Raw genomic sequence first — 18,753 nt, 5'->3', positions numbered from 1 at the left:
TATCTTAGAGGGGGTAAAAAAGTTGAAAGTGCTCAACATATCTCATTGAGTAATTACTAATGGAGTTTCAAAATAAAAAGAAGATGAAGTTGTTGTGATGGAAAAAGGAGATTCTCCTATAAGGAGATGGGAGGACCTTGATAATAATATCTTGGTGAAGATACTCCAGTCCTTTGACCTTTTCCAGTTTATCTCTGTAATTTCTCAAGTTTGTCGTCCATGATAATTGGCTTGTTCTGATCAACTTCTCTAGAAAATGCTGGACTTATCAGTATTGCAATCAAATTTCACCAGAATCTCAAGGAAGCCTTACGTATATGTCGACAGTCCATCTCAAAAAAAATTGACCCGACTCCTAAATATTTGTTTGAACCTCAGTCATGGTAACATACAAACGTTGATCTTCATCATAATTTGTATGTCAATGACAATCAAGTGGCTTTACTGCCAAGAGGTATTCCCCCAATAAACTTTCATCTTTATATAGTATTATAATTATAACTCAAATCAAGAAACTGTACAGCAAGCATCGTTTCAGAGATATCAGATGCCCTATGATTTTCCATTATTCTTAGAGAAGCAAAACTGTGAAAATGAATAAGACAACTAATTAGATCTCCTCTTTTTTAGGTATCCATGGCTTAAACGCCTTGTTATGCCTTTTTGGAACAAAATAAAAAAGTGAACAGTATGCAGAGCTATTCATACATAGGAAGATCTTGAATCACTAACGAGGCCTAGTATAAAAAATCTTGCATGTCATTGAGGAAATTGCCAAGAGTTGCAAAAAAAAATTTGAGCTCAACATAATAGGGCCCAGTGATATGCTATTTTATCGGCAGTGGTATTATTTCTTCCAAACTTGAAACTGTTGAGCTTGAGGTGCACAGTGTTATCTAAACCTTCTTTTTATTATCTTAGAGGGGTTAAAAAAGTTGAAAGTGCTCAACATATCTCATTGCATAATTACTGAAGACCCTCCACTCTCACCGATGAAAATTCTGACCAAGCTTGATGAATCAATTCTTGAAAAAGCGTCTAGGTTAGACAAATTCCTAACCCTTATAAGTGACTCATGCATCATGTGTCATCGCACTGTAAGGGGTCATTTGGTACGAAGATTAATAATGCAGGGATTAGTAATACATGGATTAGTAGTGAAGGGATTAGAAGTGCATGGATTAGTAATGCAAGGATTATTTTTATCAAGTGTTTGGTTCATTGTTTCTCACCTCATCTTGTGTTTGGATTAAAACTCTATAAAAAAAAATTTCCCAATTATACCCTTGAATTATTATGTAATTGAGTCAAGATAGATTACTACCGGATAATATTATTATTTTTATAGCCTTCTAACTAGCTATGAGAAGAAAAATGTTGTTGCCATGTTTGCTATTTTTTCACTTGAATTATTTGAGGATAATAATTGACCTCTTAATAAATTGATTACTCACAAAATGTAATTTTTCAATTTAAAAAAAGATAAATCGTCTACTTTTAACATTGAAAAGATGGTCAAAATAGTAAAATTAAATAAACCATCTAAATTTACACATAAAAATTGCAAGTTGTAGTTTTAATATGTATGTGATTTTTTAAATTGTTCAAAATAAAATAATTAGAAAACAACACAAATGTGTGTGTGTGTATATATATATATACACACACATATTCAATTAAGATCACAAACGTTATATACAAATAAACAACTCACATTTCAAATTTGTAGTAGATTTATTTAGTAATAAACAACTCTCTCTAAATAATTTGTAAGCTAATTTATTTAAATAAATTTACTAGCACTAATATAAATCATAAAATCAAGAAAATAAACAAAATAATTAAAATGATTTGAGGGATATTTTTGTCTTTACATAGACTTATCCCATGGTATTATATCCTATGTATTACTAATACCTCCAAATGGAAGGTATTAGTAATATACATCCTATAATACCATGTAGGAGGTATAACTGATCCATGGATTAGTTATAAATAGACCCAAATTCCAACCAAACATAGTACTAAATAATACCTTACATAATACATGGACTATTTTTTCTAATGCGGCCTACCAAACGACCCCTAAATGATGAAGGGCTGATGAGGTGGTATGAGAATGAAGAAGACCTCTAAAAAGTGGATGAGGTGAGATCTCTTGCAATTTGACAACCTTAAGAATGTACTGCTTCATGAGTTAAAGATCTAGTAAAATGTGTAAACTTGTGTATATGAAACATATGTATGAGTGTGAAGAAGACCTCTGGAAAGTGGATGAGGTGAGATCTCTTGCAATTTGACAAATTTAAGAATGTATTGATTTATGAGTTAAAAGGTTCAGTACAATGTGTAAAGTTGTGTATATGAAACATACTCTCTACATTCAATTTATTTGGCCTATTTTTTTTAGTTCTCTTAAAAAAGAATGACTCTTTCCTTTTTTAGCAACTATTTAATTTGAACGTTCCACCTGACATGTTGAAGACCTCAATATTAAAGTGCATCTAAAATCTTAATACATTTGACATATCTTTAATTTAAGACCACTAGATTCAAAAATTTTGCTTACTTTCTTGCACTCCTACTTTTGTTTTGTAATTTTGTAAGTCTTAAGTCTATTCTCTTTAACAGATTTGTATCCATTTACTTACATATGTATTGCTGAGCATTGTGAGCTCGCTCTTCTAGCACTATTTGGTAAGTTTCATATCTAAATTATTAGGTATTTACAGAACACCCCTTAATTAGCATAAATTCGTAATAAAATATTCCTTAGAGGAAAATGACATGCTAGGTGAAGATCACTGTTCAAAAGCTTCTCCAAAGAGTATCAAGTGACAATACACATGAAATTTTTTCTGAGTTAATAGTTTAGAACTCTTTCAAACTACCATTGTTTTGTGAGTTTCATACATAATTACATAAATTATTAGATATTTATAGAATTCTGTGAACCACCATGATCTTGTTGTGTTAGGTGAATTCATTGTTAAGACTTTTTTCATTTTCCACGTGTCCTTTGGTTGGGCTAACTTGAATCAGTTTAGTTTTTCACTAAGCCTCACTAACAAAAGTCGCTTCCTCGTGAACTTCATTAACTAGGCGCCCCTCTCCAAGTAGTCGGTCTGTTCTCTCGTGGAGAAAGCCTTACTCTCGTTTCATTCGAACGTAGCCCGCAGGAGTCAAGGAGTTGTAGGGGCGACTTCCAGAGATAATTACGGCGAGGGGAGATGAAGAGCATTCTTCCTTCGCGAATACCGACTTGTTCCTTGTCAAGTAATTAAGAGATCTCCTTATTAAACCCTTATTCAATATTTTGCACTCAAGATATTGTGTCTGGAGAGGTGGATAGATAGGACTACTAGTTGCTCGATCAGGACCCTAGCTTTATTCTCTCAACAAGGTATTTCAAATATTTTCACATATTCAATGAAGGATTTTTCAATCTAAATATGAAAATTGCAAAATGGTACTAGTTTAGAATATTTATTTTTAACATATTCAATATATTCATGGCAACATACTATCTAAATTCACTAATGGTGCAATCCCTCTACAAAAATTCAAACGACATATTCAACTTATTTTATCTTATCTTGTTTAAGGTATCGTAAAAAATAAGTTCAGAAAGCTTCATATGTAAAACCTTAATTAATTGACATATTAAAGTACCAAGTTACACTAATTAATACGAAAAATTATTTATTCTAATTTTATTTGAAAATTAGTATTTAGCACTGTTACAATTTCATATTCAAGTTATATTTGGAATTTGAAAAACATCTCAAAACTTGTTTTCACTTTTTTCCGTCTCGCTTTTTGATTGTTGCATTTATTTATTTATTTTCAAATTTTGCCCTAATTTTTTTTCAATAGAAAAGGACCTCATTATCTCCTTATCAATTAGTTTTGTTCACGGACTAATCATAGGGCAAGAGTTTTAAGCGTGATAAGTGATCACTTTTCAAGGAATTCAAAAAAAAAGTGCAGAATTTATATATTGTTTGGTGTTAACTCAACATGCTTAAATTGATTTTCATTTAATCATGTCAAGTGTTATATTATTGAGTAAATTGTTCTTGTTATATGTAGCCATCAAAAGAACTCATTACATATTGAATGTATACATGAAATTGGAACTACATGTAACTTATTCGGAATGGATAGTGATAATGTATTATAACCTGAGAAAAGCTTGTAATTTAATCTTGACATTTGAATTAGTGGAATATTTTTTATTTATTGTACTATATTGTAATAAACAATTAACTAAATAAAAATATTCTCTCTTTGATATTTAAGTTTATGATATAATGTGACTATTCATTGCGAGATATTACTCTTTCAGAGCATATTCAGTTGTATGTTTTAAGTAAAGTAATCAAGGTTGGTGTTTTTTGCTAGTTTTTCAAAAAATTAGAGGTGTAACTCATATTTCATTTTTAAAAGAAAAGAAAAGTACATTCAAATAATCAAATATTCTTTGCGAGATGTATATTCAAATGCAACTCTAACTTACAAAATTTTCAAAAAAGAAAAGACTCAAATATGTCATCAAACTTTGAGAAAAAGGCTAATTTATGTCATTTGTTTAAAGTTTGACTCATCTATGTCATTTCTGTTTAAGAAAAAGTCCATCAATGTCATTATTTATTAATTGAAATGACATAGATGACCCAAACTTTAAATAGATGGCATAAATGAGTTATTTCTCAAAGTTCGATGACATATTTGAGTTTTTTCCTTTTTAAAAAATAATTTAATTAATGATGTGACCGAATCAAAATTGACCACGTGTAAAAATGGTTTTGTAAAATCAAAACTTTTTCAGTTAACAAATTATGGAATGGATGAATCTTTTCTCAAACGAAAATGATAGATAAACCAAGCTTTAAACGAATGGCATAAATGAGTCGTTTCTCAAAGTTCACTTGGTTTAAAGCTTTGATATTTTGTTGTTAAAAAAAGTAGAGGGAAGGCGGAGAATGGGCAATCCTGTTCAAATTAACCACATTATTGGTTGAAAAAAAAGGTACTATCTCCATCTCATATTAATAATTACTTTTTATTTTGCAGGATACTTAAGAAATCATAAATAGAATTTTACTAATTTATTCTTTAAAATAACTTGTTGAGAATTTTTCAAACAAATGTGATCATTTTCAAAATATTTTACTAACTTATCCCTTAATATTTTCTTGATTTAATAAGATGAACAATTAATATAGAATAACAATTGTTAGTATAATGATCAACTAATATTGAACGGAGGGAGTAACAAGAGGGTGTCTAGCCAATCGCTGAAGTAACAAAGAATTAGTTGTATGTCTCTCTTTTGTTTTCTCATTTAGTTTTAAAACCATGTGTCTAGCATTCATGCAAGGTGAATATGACATAGCTCTCTCCTTGTCGTTGCATCACTACAGCATTTTGCTTATGACACCAATAGCCATTTCCGCAGCCCTCTTCCCCTCTTCCTTCACCCATACATCATGCTTATTCCTTAATTCCCTCTTTGAAGAGTCACCTAATTTTGTCCCCTCTAGAACCTTCTCACCGCCAAAGACGGAGTAGGAGTCTGGGGTTCTGAATTTTAGGATAGAAAAGCTAGAAAAATATTGCAGAGTATGCTTCCTTTTAGAAAAAAGATAAACTTATGTTGAAAGTGGGGCTTAAACTCACAACACTAGTGAAAAAGGCATTTCCACATTTCCTTACCAGTTAGTCATTAATCGGGATTCACAAGTTAATATACATATATTTATTTATTTAATTTTCTAATATAGAAAAGCTATTAGATTCATCTTCCTAAGAGATTCACATGATTCCTATATCCCTCTTATAACCATGATCTGATTTGATTTGGAACACCAGTTGCTTCTTGATCAACGGCTTGCGCTGTCACGCAGCTTTGGCGTATTCGCTAGAAGACACTAGCTAATTCTAGTGCTTCCGTGGTTAATCTGGAACTTTAAGAAGCAAGAATTAATTAAGGGAAATGATTGATGTGTTACTCACGGCCACCAAGTCTTTGTTTATTCTGAGCTTGAAGATAATGGAATGGTATTCACTTTCTGCATCAGACATTCAAAATATGGTATGACATAGTGCATTAAGACTTGAGGCATATAATTTATGCATCCATATACTTTATGGTCTGTTAGAGAGATGCAAAGTAAGACTTTATTCTTTGCTTTGTCAGATGTACAGTTCTTGTTTAAGGCTAAATCTTTTATAGATTTTCTTTTGTTAATGCCAATTAGCGGGAGGTGCCCTTGAAACTGCAAACTATGTACGTAGGTCTAATAATGAGAACTATCTAAGCTTCTATATGAACTGCAGCTTCTTCACACAGATTATCCACAAAATAAATAGGAGTCCACTTCTATATATCTCCATATATTTCACACCGAAGGCACAAGTGTTTATTTGCTAACGTATTCTCCACATGAGGTGCAAGTAAAAGGAGAATACGCACTCTTTTATCACCTGAAATTCAAACAACAGTTTTAACTTCTGCACAGGAGATGGAGAACTTGTATGGTGCGGCTGGATCACCTCCTCAATTTTCAAGGAGGGAGAGCTAATGCTTGTGCTTTGATACTGCTCATCCCTAGAAAAACAAAATGGATTTCTACAGCAGAGTTGTTATCTCATTGTCTTTATTCTTGCAGAAGAGTGAAGAGATACCACTATCAGAAGTTACCTTCCATTTCTTCTAAAGTTCTCAGGTTGTTTTACTATATATACTTATTAGAATTATATTTTGTTAGCTAAGTTGAAACAGTACTGTTGTAACTCTGGGTTCGCTCCGCAGGTACACATTCGTGCCAGTCACGATTCTTCAAATTTTGATCATGGCATTGTGTTTGTCCTCTTTTGTAGTGATTACTTTTTTCCAACACTCTAATATACTACTCTCTCCTTTTGAATTGAATTTCAATTTGACAGTTTCTAACTTGAGAGGAAACTTTCCTATTGAATTCACTCTCTCTAGCTTCATATTCATATTCATACTCTCCCATTCCCAATTTATGTGACACTTTTCGTTTTTCGAGAGTCAAACAGTTTCAAGAATTTGCGCATGGAATCTTCAATTTTTTTGAAATGAAATTTATATATTTGTAAACTACGTAAAAAGTACTATAAGTCACAATAATTGATAATTCAAAATGTTTAAAAGATCTATGAAAATTTTACGAATAAAGATAGACTTGTTTGAATCTCGAAATCTAAAAAGTGTCACATAAAATGGGACGGAGGAAGTAATTATATATTACTGAAGTTGCATATTTCTCTTTCAACTCCCTGTATAATCCAGATTATAAGTACTCATGGATCCTTTCTTATTCGTCTTACCAAACAATCCGACCCATTAATTATATACAACAACATACCCGTGAAATTTCACTTAGTGGGTCTGGAGAGGACATAGTGTATACAGATCTTACTATTATCTAGTGGAAGTAGAGAGATTATTCCCGAAAGACCCTCGGCTCACGTTAATTATATAAAAAGTTTAAAATAATATTTATATATTTTAAGATGACTTAGGTTGTACGTCTTTCTTTTCTTTTCTTTTCTCATGTAGTTCCAAAACCATGTGTCTAGTATTCATGCAAGGTGAATATGACATAGCTCTCCTTGTTGTTGCATACAGCAGTATGCTTATGACACCAATAGCCATTTCCACAGCCATACATCATGCATGCTTATACCTCCAAAAAAATATATCCATTCACTCTTTGAAGAGCCACTTTCTGTCCCCTCTAGAACCTTCTCACCGCCATACTTCACCACTTTAAATTGATAAATTCATCATCCTCACTCAGCATATCCTAAACCACTGATAGTTCTCAAGTGAAAAGGGATCACTTACTATATAGTCCTAATTCAAACACTTGGGACCACTTTCCATTTGTATTCTACTTAATCATGGTGGAATTTCATGAAATTGTTGAGCCTTCAAGTGATCCTATGAGAGAGTTGTTAGAAGTTGGAGATGATGAAGAAAATGTCAGTTACAATGATCTTAAGAAACGGATGTGGAAGGACCGGATGAAATTGCAGAAGCTCAAAGCAAAGCGAGACATGAGCTCGTTTAAGGATGAGTGTGATGAAACACAAGCTAAGCAAGAAGAACAATCTCGTCGCAAAAAGATGTCAAGAGCTCAAGATTCAATTCTCAAGTACATGGTTAAGATCATGGAGGTTTGTGAAGGTCAAGGCTTTGTTTATGGAATAGTGGGGGAAAAGGGGAAACCGGTTAGCGGATCATCGGATAGTTTAAGAGAATGGTGGAGGGAGAAGGTGAGATTTGAACAGAGTGCCCCTGCTGTCATTGCTGATTTCTTGCCCAAATTAGTAGAGGACAACATTATTTTGGATACTTCCTCCAATATTCATCTCTTAGAAGATTTGAGAGATGGTACTTTAAGCACACTCCTTTCTACCCTCATGCAACATTGTGACCCTCCACAAAGGATTTTCCCTTTAGAAAGAGGATTAGTCCCACCTTGGTGGCCTACAGGGAAGGAACTCTGGTGGGGTGATCAAGGCTTATCTCAAGAACAAGGTCCACCACCTTATACGAAGCCTCATGATCTCAAGAAGGCATGGAAGGTAACTGTTTTGGCTGCAATCATCAAGAATATGACACCCAATTTAGATAGAATGAGGAGGTTGGTGACACAGTCCAGGAGCTTACAAAATAAGATGACAGCCAAAGAAACAGCCACTTGGTCTAAATTGGTTAACCAAGAAGAAGCTCTTGTCAATTTAACTGACAAGTCTCTCAAGATTTCATCTTCCGAGGAAGAAGAAGATGTTGCTTTGGTAACCAAGAATGTATTTGTTGATGGATCTGCTCGGAGGAGAAAAGACAAGAGGAAGTGCAACTTTGAGCATGACACAAGGTGTCCCATTCGCGAAAATGGTGGTCTGCATGACCAAGAAAGTATCAATAACTTGGTTGAAGCACAAACGCTGCCTCGTGAAGAATGGATAGCTAAAGAAGAAGAAAGTTCTCCACATGATTGGATGAACATGGAGATCCAGAAGAGCTTCAACAATTACGATGCACAATTTACTGCGTGTAGCGGAATTCAGAATAATTTCGAAAGCTATTCAGGAGAAAATGTCCTTGAACAGCTTCTCTCTTATCCAGCGACTTGTGGAAGCATGAACATAGATGGAACTCAATTAGAAGCTGATCTAAATCAAGAGATTGCTACTTCTATTTGGGATTTTTAGTAGGAAGATAGATTGAGTAGTGCACTAATAAGAGTTGTTGCTAGAAAGACAAATGTTTTGTTGACTGCATTTCTTCTTTAAGAAATTGAGTTATGAACACAAAGATAAAACATGGACATAGATAAAACCCTTATTTGCAAGTTTCTAATATTACGAATCTTTTTAGAATTTGGATTTCAGATACATATATTTCCATGTATCTCGGATATATGAGTCAAAATTATGTGTAATTTGTTTTAGATACACTGTATCCAAGTGGATTCACGTGAAGCTGACTCTATCACTCGCTTCTCTCCTCTCTCGCTTTGCCACTCTCCCTCTCTTGCTTGCCTCTCTCCCATTAAGAATGTAATTTGTATTCCACTAGTGTGATTACATATATCTGGGATACATAGACTATCTTGCTCGCCTCTTCCTTCTCGCGCTCGCCTTTCTCTCTATTTTAATGTATTTATACCAAAAACACATGTATCTGGATGTATCCAACTTGAAATGATTTAAAATTATTAATTAGTAAGATGATTTGTAATTATTTCAAACTATACAAAAAAATTAGTAAATATGATAAAAATATCTATCTAATTAGGTAGTTTTTTCACAAAAAAAATTAGAACTGCAATCTTTTGTATCCTTTTTTTCTATTTTGACATCTTGATCCTATTGTTATGTTTTGCTGACCATTAAAAAGGAGTCTCCATTGGGTTATTTATGGGAACACTTTACAGCTCGACAACATATGTCATTCACGTAATTACTCTCATTTTATATGGGTTAGTTTAACTTGATATACAATTAAAAAAATAAGAAAGACTTTTGAAATTTGTGGTCTAAAATAAATGATAGATGTTTGTATGGCTATAATCATTTTCATTAAGGTTAAAACAGATATTTAAAAGTTAAATTGTTATTAAATGTAAAATTATGTCATTCATTTTGAAACTGACTAAAAAAAGTGAGTCACAGAAATTAGGACAAAAGAAATACTACTATATTTATATTTTTTTTCAGCTTACACCTACACAGTCAATACTCTTTTAAGATACTTCTAGAAACCATCTAAGTTCTTTCTAGAAAGAATTCTTCTTCTTTTTTGTCTTATTTAGGAAATGATTTCTGATCATCGCTTGTGTTGTTAGATCAGAAAAGTGACTATATCATTTCAAGGTTGACCTTAATGAACTTGATGACACACTTATAAAGTTTTTCGATTTGAAATATTGGGTAAAGTGTCTTTATTTCTAATATAAAATGTTGACCAATGTTGATAATTATTGATAGTGAATATTAATGGATGTAATGATGGTTGTTGGTGATGATTGTTAATAGTGATGATGATTGACTGTAGTCGATAGTAATGGTTAGTTGACCTGAGGATTATGGTTGTGGATAGTAGGTGATGATGGGTGGTAGGTGAAAGTAGATATAGTGACCGTGACATCCTAAGGATATGAAGACTTTGTACTTAATTTCGTTTGTCACCTAAGCCCTTCTAATCAGAATTTTATCAATAGAATTCTCGAACTCACTAAGCCACATCATTTTATACTCTGTTTTGAACTACTCAATGGTGATGAATTACAAAATACATACACATAGATTTCCACATCATTTTAAAATGGGAGAAGGGAAGGATTTACTCCCGAACTTTAATAAATGGTACGTATATGCCCTCCGTTATACTTTGCGTCCACATAAACCCCTTCCGTCCAATTATAGGTACACATATACCCCTCTCACTAACGGACCCCTAATTTCTTAAACGTGTCTTATTCCTATTGAACTACCCGTTTGACCCTTTTTTTTAACCCATAACCCAACTATCTACCCCATAACCCAAAACCCACCCAATTTCCTCTAAAAGGAATCCTAATTAAAACACCCATATTAACACATCAAAATCCGTCCCTTTTCCCTAGTCGGAGGTCACCGCGTATCTCGCACACCAAAACCTTAGTCGTCGCCCGTATCCAACTATCCGCCGCGATTCCAGTTTGTCTTCGTCGATTCCACCTTGTCTTCGTCGAATCTATTGTGTGTTCTTCGATATTTTTGTAGTCAATTTTTCATCTATCTGTCATCTCCCTCAAATTAGACCTAAAACCATGTCTGAAAGTTCTTGTGATTCAATTAGTAACTCCATGATAATGACTTGTTTTTGTGGTGAATTGACTCGTTGTTTCACTTCAAGGACTTCATTGAACCCCGGAAGAAGATTTTATAGATGTTCAAAACCTAATGTACATTTTTCGCTAAATGTAAATTAATATGATTTGTGCTTGTATTTTGGTGATTATGAGTTCTTCTCTATTATTTTTATTAGATTGAAAATTGTGAATTTTGGAGGTGGGAAGACAGTTCTTCAGAAAATTCTTCTATTGAAGTTAATTTATTGAAGTCTAAATTGGAAGTTGCTACGTTGAAAATGGAGAATTTGAGTGAGTCGTTAAATGCGATGAAGATTGAAAGAGACAATTTGAAGAAAAAATTGGAGAATTTACAGAGTTTAAACTACTTCGAGGTGAATAAATCAAGAAATTTGGAAGCTAAAGTGTTGAAGTTGAAGATGTTGTGTATATTGTCATTTACTGTGTTTGTGGTATTTGTTGTTGCAATTTTCAAGTGATTAACTGGAAGCATGAGGAATATATGTTGTTGAATTGTAGTTTCAAGGGTTAGTTATTTCAAGTATTTGTAGTTTTAAGTGTTAGTTATTTCAAGTATTTGTAGTTTCAAGTGTTAGTTATTTCAACTGTTCCTATGTATTAGTGAATCTTATGTTTGAATGTTGGTCATTATTTAGTGTAGCTATTGCTTCAAACGTATTGTGAATTTCAAGTGTTGGCTTTGAACATTATTTTGTGTCTTTTGCCTTAAAGTTTGTAGTATTTATTTGTGTTATATTAGTCATTATGTTGAAGATGGATAAATTTTCTGGTATTTCCATTATGTTTTCCTTGAATTTAGAGAATCTGAAAATGAAATCAAAGCTTGTCTTACCATTGTTTATGAAACGTGTTTTCAGGTTTTATTAAACTTGCACAAAGACACTATTAAACTGTCAACATGAAAGTCACTAACTAACTTTCTTTTTAAGAGAACAAAAAATTCATTACTTATCAGACAACATCAGAAACTCGGTTTAACATCATCCATGAAGTCTTAAATTTAAAAATCGTGCTTTGCTTGCTGTGACTGTTTGGTGATTCTTCAACTCACAACACCAGCTCTGTGACTGCCATTAGCTCTAATAAATCTAGGACTTGGAAAGCCATTCAACATGGATGGCAATATTGCCAAATTGGACTTCTTTGGAAACCTGCAAACAACATACACATTAATTTCTGGAATGCCTCTTGGATTCAATCAAATACCCCTATTAAATCATCATCATCTTATCACAGCAGTCAATAAATTTACCTCTGAGTAAATCATCATCTACTTATCAGTTCAATATAGAACCAAAAGGAAAAGAAATTTACCACAGCAGTCGACCATTGACAGAGAAAATGGTCTCAAAAAATGTATATCATAGCAAAATACTATTGTACATCAACAGAACCCAACAGATACAAGACACTATATATAACATTCACTTGGTCATATATAAGCAAAACGACAGTTAGTTTTAGTTGATACACTCAACCTATACAAACAATAGAAGTAAAACAGAGTACCAGAATTACAATTTTAACCTTAAAGGCATCAACCTATAGTACAACCAAAACATCACAAAAACATCATTTAAGGCACCAGCCTACACAAAATATACCAAAAAAATAAGTTTAGTCTTAACATCATTTAAGGCACCAGCCTATACAAAACATAGCAAAAAAACAAGTTTAGCCTTAACATCAATAAAGGCACCAACATATACAAAACAGTACCAACACAATAGTATCATCCCCTTCTTGGCCTCAACTTTTGTAGCTGGTTTGTAGTAACTGCACCCTGTCCATTCCAAGTTAAGCCAGTTGGTCCTATGGGAAGATTTGTAGGTTCACTAACACCAAATTTGTCACCTTTGAAGCCTATTACTCTACTTTCAATTGGTTCTTGTGGGTTCTGTTTCTTTTTCAATCTTGTTAGAAAAGCTTCTTCTGAGACTGTTCTTGGCATTAGCCTAGGGTCTTCATCATCATCCTCAACTACTGGAAAATAGTTGCTAGAAGAAACAAATCCAAACTGACTTTCTTGTGTTGGTTGTGGGGCTATGCAGTTGATGTCTTCCTCAGAAGCTTCATCTTCATCAACTAAACCTCTCTTAAGCTGCCTCTTTTTTCCCCTGCCAGATTATTTTCCTTGCTTAGCAGGTTGCTTCCCCTGCTTCTTAGTAAGTTGTTTCCCCTACTTTGCCTTATTAATCATAATACAAGATATAGAATTAAATAGTAAAATTGAATAATTATTTGATGAAATTAAAGATTAAATGACAATTACCTTTTCATATCCTCTTGCATTATGATTTTGTTCTCCACAATTACTACATGTCATCACTTTTCCTTTTCTTGTTTGCTTCCATACTCCTTGCCTCTTAACAACTTCATCCTTTTCTCTTTCCCTCATAAGCTTAGGTCTACCAACAAGCTTGACCAATTCAGATGGTTCAATGGCATGTAAATGATCACATTTCCAGAATGGTTCTCCTCTAACAGGTTGTAACTTGTGTTTGTAAACTGCCAATGTTGCCTCCTTACTATAATACCAATGAATTTCTTTCTTTGGTATCATTTTCTTCTACTCCATGGCCTTAATTGCATGTGGACATGGAATTCCAGTCATATCCCATGTTCTACATGTGCATTTTTTCTCTCTTAAGTTGACAATGTGTCTATCTGCACCTCTAGTAACCTCATAGCCATTATCCCCATTGCCACTCACCTTACAAACCTTGAAAATCTTCAAATACTCAATAAACAACAACTCACTTTTGGGACTAAATCCATCATCTTTCCACTTCCTCACAACAACCTCTTTTGCTGCCAACCCCTCAATTATTTTGACCCTGATGTCTTCCAACATTTTAATAATTGGCTTGTACTTTGCTTCAAGTATCCAGACATTGAATGATTCAGTAAAGTTATTGTCAACAGCCTGATTTTTGCACACTGTATCTAAATAGGCTCTGCACCATGCTTTGGGAGGATACTTGTCTATTAAATCTTGTCCAGCCTCTCCATTAACTTCCTTGATCTCTTGAAGTTGGTCCTCAAACTCCTCTGTAAATGATGACCATGCAGCCCACCATAGCAACTTTTTCAGCTCACCTTTACCCCATCTTTTGCACCAATTTGCCTTAATATGCCTTGCACAATATCTCTGATGTGCTTCAGGTAAGATTGTCCTTACTGCTTCAAGCAGCCCCTAAATATCAAATTAAAACAACTAAAATTAATAAAAGAAACAGTATCAAGCAAAGGTAAATAAATTGCAAATTAGTAGTATATTATTACCTGCTGCATATCTTATATGAATGTCAGTCCTTCACCATTTTAAAGTTCAAGTGAATGTTGCAAATGTTGCATAAACCTGTCCAAGTCCTCTTAGTCTCTTTATCTACCACAACCCAAGCTAGAGGGTAGAAAGAGTTATTACTGTCTTGACCAACAGCACACAATACCTATCCCTTACTTTTTCCTTTAAGGAATGTACTATCTAACCCAATAAGTGGTCTTAACCTAGACTTAAAACCCAACTTCATTGCCTTGAAGCAGATATACATCCTAAGAAATTTTCTCTTACCATTAGATAGTGCCTCTTTAGATAAATCTATCACAATGTCAGACCTTGTATTACAACTTCTCAATTCAGTAGCATAACCCTCTAATTTGTTGTAAGAGTCTACAAAGCTACCTTCTAAACTCTCCAGTATCTCCTTTTTGGCTCTCTTGCACTTTGCTTCACTTACATTTAGCTCAAAAACTCTATGTAAATCAGCCTTCATTTCTTTGACTTTGTACTTGGGGTCACTTTGCAATTTGTCCTTGAAATACAAGGCTATTGTTGAGTAATCTACTAAAGAGTTATCATATGCTATTCCACACTCTATATGATCTACAAGTGTTTTGACACTAACTCCAGGAGTAGTCAAATCCCCAGAAATAAGAAGTAAAAATAGACAGCCATCAGCAGCACATGTATACCTCAATTTTTTTTATCACTCTTCAACACAACTAGTTCTACCTTCTTAGCTAGAGCATAAAGTTTACAAAACTGTTTTGCTTCAACTATGTCCTTGAAGGCCATACCCTTAACAATCTCCTTATAATCTTGCAAACCATCAGTTATATTCCTCTTTTTTTTAGTAACAAAATTTTCTAATTCATCTGTATCATAATCTGAACAACTAAACACCATTCCATTATTACTGTCATCTTCACTTTCACTACTCTGTGCCCTCATTAACAATTGGTGAAAGTAGAAATGACCCATCATGCATAACAATATGACAATATCAGTTACATCAACAGACAATTCACAATCTTCAGTAGCAAACAAGTGAATAAATTTATATTCAGTAGAGATAAAAAATGTTAAGGTCCTAACTCCCTCATCACCTATTATTTCAAAATATTTCCCAGTTGGAGTAAGTACAATAAGTTCTTGCACACCAATAAAACCTAACTTATTAATGTACTCATTCACTAAGTCAATAAAAGATATTAGGTCAGGATCATACCCTTTTAAATAAGTCAGACATCCTCTATCATAATGTGGTTCTGGACTGGTTAGCCACTCACCACCATGATGAAAGTATATGGTAACTTCAACCATGTTAATGACCTACAAAGAATTATGAAATAACATAAGTAACAGTGAGTATAAAACAGTAAGTATAAGTCACATTAGTAAATAAGTCACATTGAGTTAAGAAAGTCAATTAATAAGCATAAATAAGTAAGTTAATTAGTAAATAAGTAACAGTGAGTATAAGTCACATTAGTAAATAAGTCACATTGAGTTGAGAAAGTCAATTAGTAAGCACAAATAAGTAAGTTAATTAATAAATAAGTAACAGTGAGTATAAGTCACATTAGGATTAAGTAAGTCAATCAGTAAGTACATTAGGATTAAGTAAGTCAAATTAATTAGTAAGCATAAGACAATAAGATAAGTAAGTCAATTAGTAAGCATAAATAAGTAAGTTAAGTAAGTCACATTAGGATTAAAGTAAGTAAGTTAGTTAATTAAGTCACATTGAGTTAAGAAAGTCAATTAGTAAGCATAAATAAGTAAGTTAAGTAAGTCACATTAGGATTAAAGTAAGTTAGTTAATTAAGTCACATTGAGTTAAGAAAGTCAATTAGTAAGCATAAGACACTAAGTTAAGTAAGTCAATTAGTAAGCATAAATAAGTAAGTTAAGTAAGTCACATTAGGATTAAAGTAAGTAAGTTAATTAAGTCACATTGAGTTAAGAAAGTCAATTAGTAAGCATAAATAAGTAAGTTAAGTAAGTCACATTAGGATTAAAGTAAGTAAGTTAGTTAATTAAGTCACATTGAGTAAGTTAAGAAAGTCATATTAGTTAAGTAAGTCACATTTGGATTAGTAAGCACATTAGGATTAAGTAAGTCAATTAGTTAAGGAAGTCACATTTGGATTAAGTAAGTTAGTCACATTTGGATTGAGTAAGTTAGTCACATTAGGATCAAAGTAGGTAAGTTAGTTAATTAAGTCACATTGAGTAAGTTAAGAAAGTCATATTAGTTAAGTAAGTCACAGTTGGATTAGTAAGAACATTACCATTTTTTGGTGCGGAACTGGTAGTTGAGGAATTCATGGAAGTGGTAGTGTGGTAGGTGGTAGTGTGGTAGGTGAGTAATTTATTTTAAAGATTTTATTATGTCTTAATCTTGATATTTCTTTAATATTAGGTGCGAAATTAATGGTAAAATATAATAATATTTATTGTAATATTCTTCCGATAGTTGTTTTAATCTGAATATTTCATTAATATTATTTATGATATATTCTAGATATAACATATCTTGGGTTCTTTGGTACATATATAAATTTTCCTCCATTAATTGTTCTAATAGTTTTATATCTTCCATAGATTATATCCAATATTGTAAATATTCGTAGTTCATTTTAATCTGAATTTATTTCTAAATCATACCATTCTATTCTTTCGAGGTCTAAATCATGTAGGTCTATTTCATACCATTCTTGGTTCAATATATCTTCCGATTCGTTATCTTCAAATATTTTTTCCCATATTATTCTTCTTAATTCAATTATTTCTATATTTTTAAGTATATATAGGATTAAAGTTTCGTGGTTTTTTATCATTTCATCATGCATGTATGTGGTCATGTTCGTTGTTATGCAGATTTTTTATTTTCAATTATTCCTTCCTATCATATTCATAATTGATTAAATTCATATTAGATCATTATGAACTAGATTATCTATTTATCATGTTCTCCTGTCACTACTAGCATCGTACTTTAGCGGATACTTCCTTCTTATCAGCGCTTCAACTTTGTTTACTCCCCTAAACGACTTTCCTATGTTTCTTATTATCCATAGCTCTGATACCATTTTTTTGAAAAGGCTTACCCCGTAGGCTGACTCTTCCAATCCAACTCTATCGAAGGACAAAAAAAGTTACCATTCTTTCTTTTTTTCATTGGTTCTCAAGCTGAAAAAGAGTAATAGTAGCATTCATTTTCCCACCCACAATCGAGACCATAGACTGAGGAGAGTTCCGCTATGGATAATAAGAAACATAGGAAGAAACATACTAGTAGAAAGTTAAGAAAAATAAGAAGAAAATTAAACAAATTATATCCGGAATATAAACAACTCAATATTACAAAAATCGATAAGGACAAATTAAATCAATTAATAGATAACATATCTAAAATATAATATAAATATATTCAATATTTAAAGATACAATGAGTAGCGAGAATAATGAATATAAAGAAACACTTACTGAGGAATTCATGGAAGTGGTAGTGTGGTAGGTGGTAGTGTGGTAGGTGAGTAATTTATTTTAAAGATTTTATTATGTCTTAATCTTGATATTTCTTTAATATTAGGTGCGAAATTAATGGTAAAATATAATAATATTTATTGTAATATTCTTCCGATAGTTGTTTTAATCTGAATATTTCATTAATATTATTTATGATATATTCTAGATATATCATATCTTGGGTTCTTTGGTACATATATAAATTTTCCTCCATTAATTGTTCTAATAGTTTTATATCTTCCATAGATTCTATCCAATATTGTAAATATTCGTAGTTCATTTTAATCTGAATTTATTTCTAAATCATACCATTCTATTCTTTCAAGGTCTAAATCATGTAGATCTATTTCATACCATTCTTGGTTCAATATATCTTCTGATTCGTTATCTTAGATTGTCACCTATTTTCTTATATCTTCTTCCTAGATTGAAAAATATTATCTTTATTTTTAATCCGTCATAGTTTTCATATGTTTTTTTCATCTATTGCGTATTCTTCCTTATTCATTTATAGAATGT

The 18,753-nt window shown here is 32.4% G+C and overlaps 2 protein-coding genes and 1 pseudogene across 2 annotated transcripts in view; 2 read left to right on the top strand and 1 right to left on the bottom strand.

The window, feature by feature from the left end:
* LOC125808426 (proline transporter 2-like) overlaps nucleotides 1–8,356 on the bottom strand; it is a 237,028-nt gene extending 228,672 nt beyond the window's left edge. The window contains exon 1 of the mRNA XM_049488127.1: nucleotides 8,349–8,356. The gene's annotated coding sequence lies outside the window, so the exon portion shown is untranslated. The remainder of the gene's footprint in view (nucleotides 1–8,348) is intronic.
* LOC125808442 (F-box/LRR-repeat protein At3g48880-like) lies at nucleotides 98–2,169 on the top strand (annotated as a pseudogene).
* LOC125808427 (putative ETHYLENE INSENSITIVE 3-like 4 protein) lies at nucleotides 7,936–9,252 on the top strand. The gene has a single exon (XM_049488131.1). The coding sequence runs from the start codon at nucleotides 7,936–7,938 to the stop codon at nucleotides 9,250–9,252; it is 1,317 nt and encodes a 438-aa protein (XP_049344088.1).
* The last annotated feature ends 9,501 nt before the right edge of the window (nucleotides 9,253–18,753 follow it).

This window comes from Solanum verrucosum, unplaced genomic scaffold, assembly GCF_900185275.1.
Source record: "Solanum verrucosum unplaced genomic scaffold, falcon-dt-bn FXZP01000112.1, whole genome shotgun sequence".
NCBI classification, from domain to species: domain Eukaryota; kingdom Viridiplantae; phylum Streptophyta; class Magnoliopsida; order Solanales; family Solanaceae; genus Solanum; species Solanum verrucosum.
The sequence above is the reverse complement of the archived record's forward strand: the minus strand, read 5'-3'. Positions and strand labels throughout refer to the sequence as shown.